Below are 11,750 nucleotides of genomic sequence, written 5' to 3' on the forward strand. Positions count from 1 at the left end.
TATTACGAAATTGCTACCTAATAAATTTAAAAGATATACAATCTTTAGTTTACTTTAAAATCAAAATAAAAAACTAATTTTGCAGTCCATAAAAGAAAAACTATGAAATAGATTCAATTATCAGATTAGTTTATTATTTTATTAAAAATTAAATTAATCAAAATCTTTTAAATTTTCAGAATAATAAAAAGAACTCAACTATATTTAATTAATTAATGTTTGCTGAAAATATATATATATAAATATATATATATATATATATTTAATTAATTAGCCTCTTCTAATTTAATTAGTACAATAATGTATGTGATTAATTTTTTAACGTTTACAAAAATTAAAAAGCAAATAGATCTAGTTTATATTAATTTTAAGATTTTCAATCATAGAGTTACAATACGTTTATCACATTTTCGGTTCCTAACAAACCCAAACCGGTTTACAAACTGCATATATGAAACCCCCAGAAGCTGAAAGAGGAAGCTCCATTCAAGTACGGTTTAGTAGTTTCTGATGGTGCTACTAGTGCAAGGGGTGCAAACAAGATCAACCGTTGAGATACACACACGCAGAACTTCGTGAACAACTCCTCGCTGCAGCACTCGTAGAACCGTTTCTTCTTTCCCCGTTACAACATCAGCCAGAGACACCTGACGCGAAACAGTCTCGTCTCTCATTCGTCTCCCGCGTGACCATCTACCTAACGTCAACCATTTCACCCAAACCAGCTGCTCCGAGACTCCACACCGCCTCATCGCTTCCAAAACTTGCTCCCGCGGTTTCAGGTGTTTTATACAGTAGATGAGTCCAACCAGGTTGAGCAGAACACTCAAGTTTGGTTTGAAGAGAAACAACTCCACATCTTGAAACCCTAACCGCATCGAGCTCATGGTTTCAACCGCGTGTAGATACTCGCTGGCCTCTAGTGATAACGCAGCAGGCCACTCTGTCACAAATGCAATCACCTCGGAAGCTCTAGATGCCATTTCCATGTGCTGCATCACGTAAACTCTTCTCCATTCCTAAAGAAATGTTTAGAGCAGAATAAGCATAAATAAACCTTAGAACTACTCGAATCATTTCTATCACAAGAAAATGCAACAAAAACATACCCAAGATACGAAACTAGTCTACATGTAAGTTATACAATTCATCATAACAGATCCATATATATTAATGATTAAGCCATGAGCAAAAAACTCTAAAAACTACTTGAATATGAAAAGAAACAAGAATATATGGAGATGTCTAACTCCCTCCACCTGAGAAGTTTCATCGGTTTGTGCATCAGGAAACAGAGTATTGTCTCCATCAAAAGTGGACAACACGGGCCATCTTTCCTTAAACAGAGGTTCCCATAAGATGTCAGAACCACATAGCTCTCTCCAGAACCTAGAACAGCTACTGAGTGCGCAAAGATCAGTCACCTGTCCAATCACCAAGAATCAGTCTCAGAAAGTTTATAATCAAGAAAAAGAACACAAAGCAGTAAATTTAGCAAGAACCTCAAGATAAGATCCGATCTTCAAGATTATGTCGGGTGGGAGAGCGCTACAAGAAAATCGAATTGAACAATTCATGGTTCCTTTTTTTTTTTAATCCAATCTACAATTTCTTCGATGTTTGTGTCTATATTTGGTTTATAAGGAGTACACGTTACAAAAGATGATGATGATGACGAGGAGGAGCTTAATCTTAAATACCCAATAGCTTTTGAAAAATTCTAATATGTCTCCCATATAAAATTTAATTTCTTTTTTATTGTAAAGGCAAAACGTATGTAAAGACATAAAAGGGTTTAATGATTATCTTATACTAAGAGTTTTTCTGCCCTGTGCACAGAAATAACAATTTTAAATATGATATTATTAAACTTTTTAAAAAAAAATTAATTTACATTTTGACATTATTATATTTTAGTTTCATTGGTTTGAAAAAAATATAAATATATTTAGGGTTATGTAGTCTTGTCTTTTGTCTTTTTTTAATTAGTTTAACTGTTTTTTTCTTTTCTTCTGTCATCATCCATTTTAAAGATCAAGTGGTGGCGGAGTTTGAGTCACTCAAGAAAAACGTTTTTGTAAGTAGTCTATCTGCTCATTTCTGGTTCTGAAAATATAAAAAATGATGAAGCCCAAAAAATCATTTTGTATGAGACGGAATAAGACTAACTCGGGGGCAAAAACCGGTCGGTCAATAGGATTAGTGATCATGTCTACCAAATTAAAAATTATTTTATTATATTATATTATATTTATTATTTGTTTATTTTAAATATGTCTCTTATTCTTTAGTTTTAAACATGTCTTTATTGAAATACATAAATTCTAATAAATTTTACATTTTTGTTGGTTTATCTACAATACATTAAACAACTGGTAAAAACCAATATGTTAATTAACCTAATAGACAGAAGAGTTTAAAATTTAATCATTTAACTGTCAACAAAAAAAATTAACTGATTAGTATTGTTTTTGTATTTGTTAATGTACACTTACAATATATACAAAATTTGATATATAAGTTGATGTAAAATATACGTGTACTTATATTTAGTTTATTTTTTAATAATTTGATATACATATATATATATATATATATATGTTAATAGTGATATATGATTAACCCGGTAAAAATCAGTATGTTAATTAACCTAATGAACCAATAAATTTAAATAAATTAATTACCAATAAATGTTTTATTTGATTAGTATTAATGCTTTATTTTTGTATTTGTTAATGTACACTTACAATTAATTTTGATTATATATATATATATATATATAGAAAATATGTTATATAAATTGATGTAGAATATACATGTACTTATATTTAGTTTATTTTTAACAAATTGATATATATATATATATTAACAGTGATATATGAGTTATTAGTTATTAATATATTTTAAAATTTTTGCTAAACATAGTTTATTTTAAATGATGATATAAAAATTATTAGTCATTACTATATTTAGAAAATTTTACCAAGAAATAGAAATCTTTATAAAGAAAAGTATATATAAAACAATCAAACAAGCAAATGAATTAACAATGTTTTCTATCAAAGTTTTACTCGCAACCCGAATAATTAATAAAATAATATTATAGCTAAAATCAATGAAACTAAAAGAAAAATAAAACAAATCTTAACTGTAAATAAATAATAATAATAAACTAATTTATATGGTTCTTAGGTATAACCAACAAACCACATTTTCTATTTTCTTCTGGTTTAACTCGGTTCGGTTTTACTAGATTTGACATCCACATTTTAAATTTTGCAAAAATTACTTGAAATACATTATGTTGAATATCACTTTTCAAAAATACATTCAATTAATATTTGAATTCAGTGATTATTGTTTAGGATTTGGTATCAAATTAGAATTTCTCCATTTATTTAATATATGTGACCAAATAACACTATTTATTTGTATAAATAGCCAATTTACCATTTTGACCCCAAGTTTAGACTCCTCGTTCCAAGACATCTCACACAAAAAGGTTTGAAAAGTAGACGAAGAAATGTATTTGATTTTACAAAGATGTTAGATGGTTGTACAGCTCTGTCTCAGTCACACCACTAAATAAAGTTACATCACAAAAATAAAATACATATACTAATCTTCTTTTTTACACAGATCGCCTTTACCCTTCTCAGTTTCTCTTCACCATCTCAGTTATCATATAACCAAAGAACTTATCTCTATTGCTTCTTTTCGGCGGGAACATTTATCATTACTTAAAACAAACCCTCTGATCCGCTTAGAATTGTTGCATATCTACTCTCAGTACAGAGCTTCCCATGGTGCTCCGATTAAGTTAAGTGCAGTTGCTGCGATATGAGATGGCATGAGTCCAGCTTCAGCCATTTGGTCAGCTGGTGAGCCGTGGTCGATGTACCGATCAGGCAACACCATTGGTCTCCACTGATACATTGCCAAAATTACAAAACCATTAGAGATAAGAAGACAAAAGCAAAACTTATTAGGAATATATGTAAAAAAAAAGTTTAATAAACCTTGAGCTTCCCATCGAGAAGACCATCAAGAGCAAGAAACTGAACAACGTGGGATCCAAACCCGCCAATGGAACCTTCTTCAACCGTGATCAGTACCTCGTGCGACTTAGCTAAGCTGCGAATAAGAGCACGGTCCAACGGCTTGCAGAAACGTGCATCTGCCACGGTTATGTTTAGGCCACGTTCTTGGAGCATCGCTGCTGCTCCTAAACAGCTCTGAACCGCTGAGCCATAACCCAACAACGCAACCCTCTCTCCTTCTTTTAAGATCCTACCTTTCCCAACCTCAAGTGGAACACCTTTGTTTCCTGGAGGTAATGCCACCCCAATACCGTTACCTCTAGGGTAACGGAAACAAGAAGGACGGTCATCAATAGCAGAAGCGGTTGCAACCATGTGAAAGAGCTCAGCTTCATCTGATGGAGCCATTACTATCATATTGGGAAGACAAGCCATAAACGTAACATCAAAAGCTCCACAATGTGTTGGACCATCAGCTCCCACAAGTCCAGCTCTATCCATTGCAAATCTCACCGGTAGTTTCTGCAAATCAACATCATGTACAACCTAGAGAAAAAGCACACCACATACTCTTATTAGTCTTTTCACAAATGTTTCATTTGAAAGTTTTGTAATGATGATCAAATAATGTTGTGAACTTCCTTTTTATGGTATCCCGGATCTATGGAAGGACCTAGACTAATCAGAATGTTGTGAACTTGCCTGGTCATAAGCACGCTGCATGAAAGAAGAATAGATTGCACAGAAGGGCTTAAGACCTTCACATGCTAAACCAGCAGCAAAAGTAACAGCATGTTGCTCCGCTATTCCCACATCGAAACATCTTGTCGGGAAGCGACGTTGGAAGAGGTTTAAGCCAGTCCCACCTCCCATAGCTGCATGAATCGCAACCACGTCCTTGTCTACCTCTGCTTCCGCAACCAAAGCCTCAGCAAAGTAAGTTGTGTAAGACTGAGTCTTGTTACTACTTTTGAACTGTTTACCCGTAGCTGGATCGAATTTCACAACACCTGAAAGTAAAAAAAGAATTAATATAAGTATCACACTTCCTTAAGAACTAAAGGAAAAAAATTTATCCACTCAAGTCCATTTACCATGGTACTTATCATCAGCTCTCTCTGCGTAAGGATAGCCACGACCCTTTTCTGTTACGACATGAATAAGTACAGGTCCTGTGGTTCTGGCACTCTTAACTTCTTTAAGAATGGCTACCATATCATCTATGTTGTGCCCATCAACTGGACCAATATAGTACAGACCAAGTTCTTCAAACAGTGTTGAACCAGTCCCGCTTATCATTCCTCGAGCATACTCATCAACCTTAGCAGCCAATTGGTGCATTGGCCCGCCTATTTGCTTTGTCACACCCTATACACAACAATAACAGCTAAAATCTTTATCCACTTCATAAAAGAAATAGAATATATATATATATATATACTTGCCTTTGCGACTTCTCTCAACTCTCTGAGAGCTGGGTTTGACTGCAACCGACTAAGAGCACTGCTCAAGGCTCCAACAGGTGGACTAGGTCCATCCAAAGTAGCAGTAGGTAATGAGACTTGCTTGTTGTCATTGAGAATGACAATCATATCAGAGTCTAGATATCCAGCGTTGTTCATAGCTTCATAAGCTTGCCCTGCTGTCATAGCACCATCACCAATCACAGCAACCACATTGTTGCTCTTCCCTTTCAAATCCCTTCCTACAGCCATTCCTGTAAGTAAAGGCCAAACGTTCTGATTCAGACTTGTTTCCTTGTTTACCACAACACAAGGTAAAGACACACCAAAGGGATTTTACTTACCTAAGCCAGCAGATATTGTGGTTGAGCTATGTCCGGTACCAAAGCAATCGTGTTCGCTCTCTCCTCGCTTGGTGAAACCGGAGAGACCATTGGTTTGCCTCATTGTCGGCATCTTTCCTCTTCTACCGGTAAGAATCTTGTGAGGATAAGACTGATGACCAACATCCCAAAGAATCTTGTCCTGTGGAGTGTTGAAAATGTAGTGAAGAGCCACAGTGAGCTCTACAACACCAAGACTTGACCCCAAATGTCCACCGGTTTTTGAAACGTTGAAGATCACATCTGATCTCAGCTCATCAGAGAGTTGTTTCAGCTCCTGCCAATGAGTTAACCATCAATAATGAAGCTAAAAAACAAATAGGTTGATTCAATTCTTTTGTTACCTTGATGGAAAGATTTTTCATGTGGATTGGGTAATTGATTGTGTCAAGCAATGGAGTTGGTGGTCTATTTGAGTAATATTCTCCCTTCTCTACAAGTGAAGCATTCACTTTTACCTTTCTGTTTGACTGTACACACAAACCAAAATCAACAACAAGATGAGAACAAAAACTACCACCAAAGAGGCAAAGTCACTGGTCTATTTTCACAGCAGGTTCAATAAACTAACATAGAAAAAGGGTCGAACATGTTTGACTTCTGTCAAAAATGAAGTAAACCCATTATTTAATTCAAGATTTAGCCAAATGGGTTACTACAAAAATCACAACAAAAAGGCTAAAATTGACCTTATAATCCAACAAAGTTCTAGAATCATATATCCATGGATGACAAGAGACGAGAGAGAGAGAAGTGAATCTTACATGGGAATTGTTGGGTCTGCGACATGGTGATGGAAGATCTGTAGCCAAAGATCTAGAAGAAGACAGAGAAGTTTGTTTACAAGAATCTGTTAAAACACCTTTGGCTATTATGTAAGAAGGAAAAGCAAATGCAGACAGAGCCATAGAGAAAGGGATAGACTTTAAAAACTTGGGTAAGAAAAATGTAAGTTAGATCAGATGATTTATGAGGAACAAAGAGAATCTAATTAGGAAAACTGAGGTTATCAAGAACAGTGAAAAATCAATAAGTGTACTTTTAGAATCCACTAAAAATGAGAAGTGATGATAACATGTGGTGGTGGTGGTGACAGTGGTGGAGAGTTGAAGAAGAGAAAAGATGGAGACTTTTTGTAATAAAACGACAAGAAAGCTAACTTCATGGACTATGAATTTTCCAAGTAATGGTGTTTGGTATTTATAACAGTGAGATGGTGCGTGATCCGCAGAGACGTTGAGGTTTTGGTTGGTCCACGTCAACCAAGAAATCCTACTTTTAGATAGATATTGATAATTCATTATAGTGTGTATATATTACTACCTATTTTGTTTTATTTTCTTTTATATGCTTTTTTTAATAAAAAAGTGAAAATAATGGTTGCTTCATTCATGGAATGTTTTTCTTACAACTAATGTGCCAAAGATTAGAAAGATTATTGTTATATAAGGAAATATCTTAGCCAAATAAAACTCGTCTAAATAACAAGAACATATTGGACCCGTTTATTTTCCATTCTAAAATATTTTTTTAAATATTTTTTAATTCAACTCTATTTTTCATTCTATGATAAAATAATTATGAAATTATTTTAAAAATATAGTGATGCATTTGTGTTTTTGCTTTGATGAAAAATAGAATAATATATTAGAGATACTCTAAAATAAATGGTTATTCTAGTCATCGTTAGTGTATACATGATTTTAGTATTTACAATTTTCAAAAAATAAAAAATTACATTTAAAAGTATCTTAAAATACACATAGCATAATTCAATTTAAAAAATTAGGTTTATTAAAGAACTAACATATTTGTATCATGTGATGTCAATACAAAATAATAATTACACTAGTATTTTTTTTCAAAGCTACCGATAGTATATATATCATAATTTAATAAAATATTATATTTAATAAATAACTAATATATATATATATATATATATATATATGTTTTATGTGATGTCATTACAATATAATATTGCTAAACGAATAACACCGAAACATTATTAATGTTGTTTTATTAAAATTTCAATAAATCGATGTGCTGGGTCGTGTTTTAGAATTAGGCTCACATTAATATATAGCATAATTGAATAAGATATATTAGATTTACAAATAACTAACATGTGTTTTATTTTATGCGATGTCTTACAAAATAATATTTTTTCCGTTTCTGAATAAGTGTTATTTTGACATCTTTTACATAGACTAAGAAAATAACAAAAATATATGTAAATTATTATTAATTACATCGTTCTGACCAATAGTATTTGAGATAAATAAAATTATTTATAAAATCAATATAATTTGCAATTAATTTTCAGCTAAAATTAAGTATAGTTTGCATTAGAACTGTAAAGTGATATTTTTTGTGTAATAAAAAAAACTAGAATGACACTTATTATGAGACAGAGGGAGTATAAGCTAAAACGAATAAACACTACAACATTATTAGTCCTGTAGATCAAATTTTAATATATCAATGTGTTGGATCGTGTTAAATCGCATGAGGCGTATCATATTAAATCTACGTAGGCACGTTTAATTCGAAAAACATTATAGTATTTAACGCGGCCGAACCACCGTTTACATATCATTAAGAATGTCAATAACTGGTGGGGGGGGAATAAGTGTACCAACTCTCTTGAAAGTACATGTTGGAGGAGACGTGAGAGAAAATAAGGGCAAGATTCAACTGATTAGTCTAGCAAAGGTCCAAACCTCGCCTCGAAGACATGTAATCCTACAAAATTCTTTTCTGAGCATTCAGCTAAAGTAGGATTGGACACATATATTTAGGGCCTCACTAGGATTGGACACAGATATTCAGGGATTGACCGGTGTAACCGCAGAATTTATGGAAGTTTGTGAATATGGATGATTGTGGTTTTAACGGTTTTTTAGAAATTTTTACAACTAGTACATTGGTTATAAATTGGTACGTTTGTGAGATTTTTATGACTAGTTAACTACCAAATGCAACAATGATTAAATAATAAGTTAAATATTTACATTTTATATAATTAAAAAAGTAATAAAATCATAATATTATAATATATATAAATTACATTTATAGAATCATACTATTAAATTTTTAAAAATTATCGAAAATATTTTTTAAAAAAATTATAATATAAATTAAAATATAATATGTATACATTTTACAATTTATATTATTTCAATTTATTTTTTTATTGAATATTTTTTTGAAGAAAAAAATTACCCTCTCATAACCGCAAACACTAACTGAAACCAGATTTTGATTTTAATAGGTTCGGAACGGTTTGAAGTGAGTTGTAACGTTTTTCTGAATGTTTCAAAACACCAACAACCGCTACCAACCGCAAAAGTTATGTTTGCGGATGGTAGCGGGTAAACCAGTCATGCCTTTACTCCTGTTATAAATATTTATCACTCGTTTTATATTATTGGTTTTGTATTCGTTACTCGGTATGTATCTATTTTAATTTTTCAAATTATTCATCGTTACTAAATATGATATTAAATGTTAGAATTTTGAATTTTCATACTTGAAAATACAAAACAAATAATAGATAATGTACAAAATTTGACTATCTGATTTGATATTACTTTTTACTTACAACTATTGAGACTGAAAAAATGTATATTATATAATAAGAGTAACATATATTTTCAAAAGCTTAACCTAGCCAAAGAAAAATTGTTGTAAAAAGTAGACCGTACTTTGATACTAATTATTTTGTTTAGAGTAATTTTCGTGTAAGATAAACAAAACAAAATCACATGTCTACCTCTATTAGATTTTTTTTAGAAAATAATTCATAATTCACAAATGCTCGTACATAATTCATAAAAAGTGATTGTTATTAAAAAAAACCTAATAAAATCTATATTATTATTTTCTTGTCAAAATACAAATAATATATATATATATATATTTATGTTTCAATTACAAAGTAAGTCTCCCCTCAATCGTCTTGTCTTACTAGTTTCAGTGGATTGCTTGTGATTTCTGTAAATAGTTTATCATTATAGACTTTTTAGAGATACCATATTATTCATAGATAGGGATAGTTTCAGTGGATTGCTTGTGGTATTGAGCTTACTGCAGGAAGGGCCTCACGTGGATCTACGAGAGAATAAAGACATCCTTCACCTGAAGATTTTTTTTATATTTCCACCTGAAAAGAAAAACCAAAAGAAAAAGCGACGGTGATGACTCGACTTTGATCTTAGCCGACAACCTATTGAGCTCTGGTGATGATGGTTCGATATTCGACGAAGCTTCCAATCTCTCATACGTCTTCGACCTGCACTATAGCTTCTTTGAGTTGCAAATGAATTTTCACTGTTCATCAAAGAAACGGATGGAGCACCGATGATGTGTTCTTCAGCGACGGTGTTTCCACGCTCTCCTTTTTTTCTGGAGCTTCTCTTCTTCTTTCGACATTTTATGCGTATGCAGGTCCGTAGGTTTGTGCAGTTAATGAAAGAATCCCGTCCCGCGAACCAAGCCGCTAAGGCTCATACATTTTGTGGGATGGTTTGGTCAGTCTTTCCGGAGATCGTGAGTTGTACGGGACAGACCCACTAAGACCCGCTCAAAAACAAACTCGCATCGGAGCGAGATGGGACGAGAAGACCCAATTGCCATCACTATATAAAGATCATTACCATTTCTAAATCTTTAATTCATTTTTCCTTCGGAACAAATAATCCAAATTTGAATATACATTGATTATTCAAAAAATGTTTGGGCTTGATAGAATTTAAAAGAGAGCTCATAGTTATAGGACATATATACATTCAAAAATTACATGATTGATAGATTCATCAAGTCTTTCACATCTAGAACAATGATTGTCACATCACATATAACAATATGTTTAGATTCTTTGTAACCGCTAAATATCATGCGACCATTTACCGTAGTAGATGTTGAATCTTTCTGGGACATTGATTCTCCATATAAAGGCTTCAAACTTTATAATATTGGGTTGTGTTACCATATTTTGAGGTTTACATCCGATAACATTCTTGCAACCCAATAACAATATATATTATACTTTTTGTGTAGCTCTAACAAAATTTGTCATTTCTATTGGATTGGGTATCAGCCAAACTCGAAATGGTTTATACTGTTATGGTTAACCACAGTGTTATAGCAGTTATACATATGCATACTCTTAAGCAGGGGCGGATCTAGCCACTCATTTAGTATGGGGCATGCAATGTAGAAAATGCTCAGATGAAGGGTATCTACTAGGCTTGGGACTTTTATCCGAGATCCGGATTCGATCCGAGATTCGATCCGGATCCGATTCGAAAATCCGGATATCCGGAGGGACCGAATCCGGATAGTAAAATGTTGGATCCGTCAAAGCCGGATCCGGATATCTTGATTTCTTAGTCCGGATATCCGGATCCGTAAATTTTATTAATAATTATTTTAAAATAGTAATATCTATATATAAAAACTAATTTTATTTAATATATTTTCATTTTTATAATAGTATATGTAAATTTTGTAATATTATACATAGAAATAATTAAAAACATTATATATTTTTTATTTTTAAATTATTGCTAATATTTTATATGTATTAATATTATTATTTTATTTATTTTAATCATCCAAATCCGGATCTGGATATCTGCCGTATATTACAATTTTTAGAAGGATATCCGACATCCCGATATCCGAGAACTCCAAATCCGGATAAGGATAGTAAAATTATGGATCCGCCGGATAAGGATCCGGATACCTTAAAATAGTCCGGATATCCGATCCGTCTCAGGCCTAGTATCTACATAGATTTTTTGTTAACTATTAAAGGAAAAAAAATATTTTATGTGGGGCACATGCCACACCCAACGCCT

The 11,750-nt window shown here is 32.4% G+C and overlaps 2 protein-coding genes across 2 annotated transcripts; both read right to left on the bottom strand.

The window, feature by feature from the left end:
* Positions 1 to 334: 334 nt before the first annotated feature.
* On the bottom strand, positions 335 to 1,714 carry BNAA01G35440D. Its single transcript, XM_013796337.3, has 3 exons — positions 1,503 to 1,714; positions 1,260 to 1,424; positions 335 to 1,019 (listed from the first exon to the last, which is right to left on the bottom strand). The coding sequence occupies exons 1-3, from the start codon at positions 1,575 to 1,577 to the stop codon at positions 498 to 500; spliced, it is 762 nt and encodes a 253-aa protein (XP_013651791.1). The 5' UTR covers positions 1,578 to 1,714; the 3' UTR covers positions 335 to 497.
* A 1,798-nt stretch (positions 1,715 to 3,512) lies between these two features.
* On the bottom strand, positions 3,513 to 7,066 carry LOC106352545 (1-deoxy-D-xylulose-5-phosphate synthase, chloroplastic-like). Its single transcript, XM_048772532.1, has 8 exons — positions 6,651 to 7,066; positions 6,231 to 6,356; positions 5,848 to 6,163; positions 5,486 to 5,757; positions 5,135 to 5,408; positions 4,743 to 5,050; positions 4,020 to 4,586; positions 3,513 to 3,927 (listed from the first exon to the last, which is right to left on the bottom strand). Exons 1-8 carry the CDS (start codon positions 6,792 to 6,794, stop codon positions 3,787 to 3,789), a joined length of 2,148 nt encoding a protein of 715 aa, XP_048628489.1. The 5' UTR covers positions 6,795 to 7,066; the 3' UTR covers positions 3,513 to 3,786.
* Between the last annotated feature and the right edge of the window lie 4,684 nt (positions 7,067 to 11,750).

Source organism: Brassica napus, chromosome A1 (genome assembly GCF_020379485.1).
Source record: "Brassica napus cultivar Da-Ae chromosome A1, Da-Ae, whole genome shotgun sequence".
Lineage (NCBI taxonomy): Eukaryota > Viridiplantae > Streptophyta > Magnoliopsida > Brassicales > Brassicaceae > Brassica > Brassica napus.

Coding starts and splice junctions, on each gene's coding strand:
- BNAA01G35440D (XM_013796337.3), bottom strand. CDS start 1,577: ATGAATTGTTCAATTCGATTTTCTTGTAGCGCTCTCCCACCCGACATA. Junction 1,425..1,502: donor AGATCGGATCTTATCTTGAG/GTTCTTGCTAAA, acceptor GTGATTGGACAG/GTGACTGATCTTTGCGCACT. Junction 1,020..1,259: donor AAACCGATGAAACTTCTCAG/GTGGAGGGAGTT, acceptor ACATTTCTTTAG/GAATGGAGAAGAGTTTACGT.
- LOC106352545 (XM_048772532.1), bottom strand. CDS start 6,794: ATGGCTCTGTCTGCATTTGCTTTTCCTTCTTACATAATAGCCAAAGGT. Junction 5,758..5,847: donor CACAATATCTGCTGGCTTAG/GTAAGTAAAATC, acceptor CTTTACTTACAG/GAATGGCTGTAGGAAGGGAT. Junction 5,409..5,485: donor AGTTGAGAGAAGTCGCAAAG/GCAAGTATATAT, acceptor TGTTGTGTATAG/GGTGTGACAAAGCAAATAGG.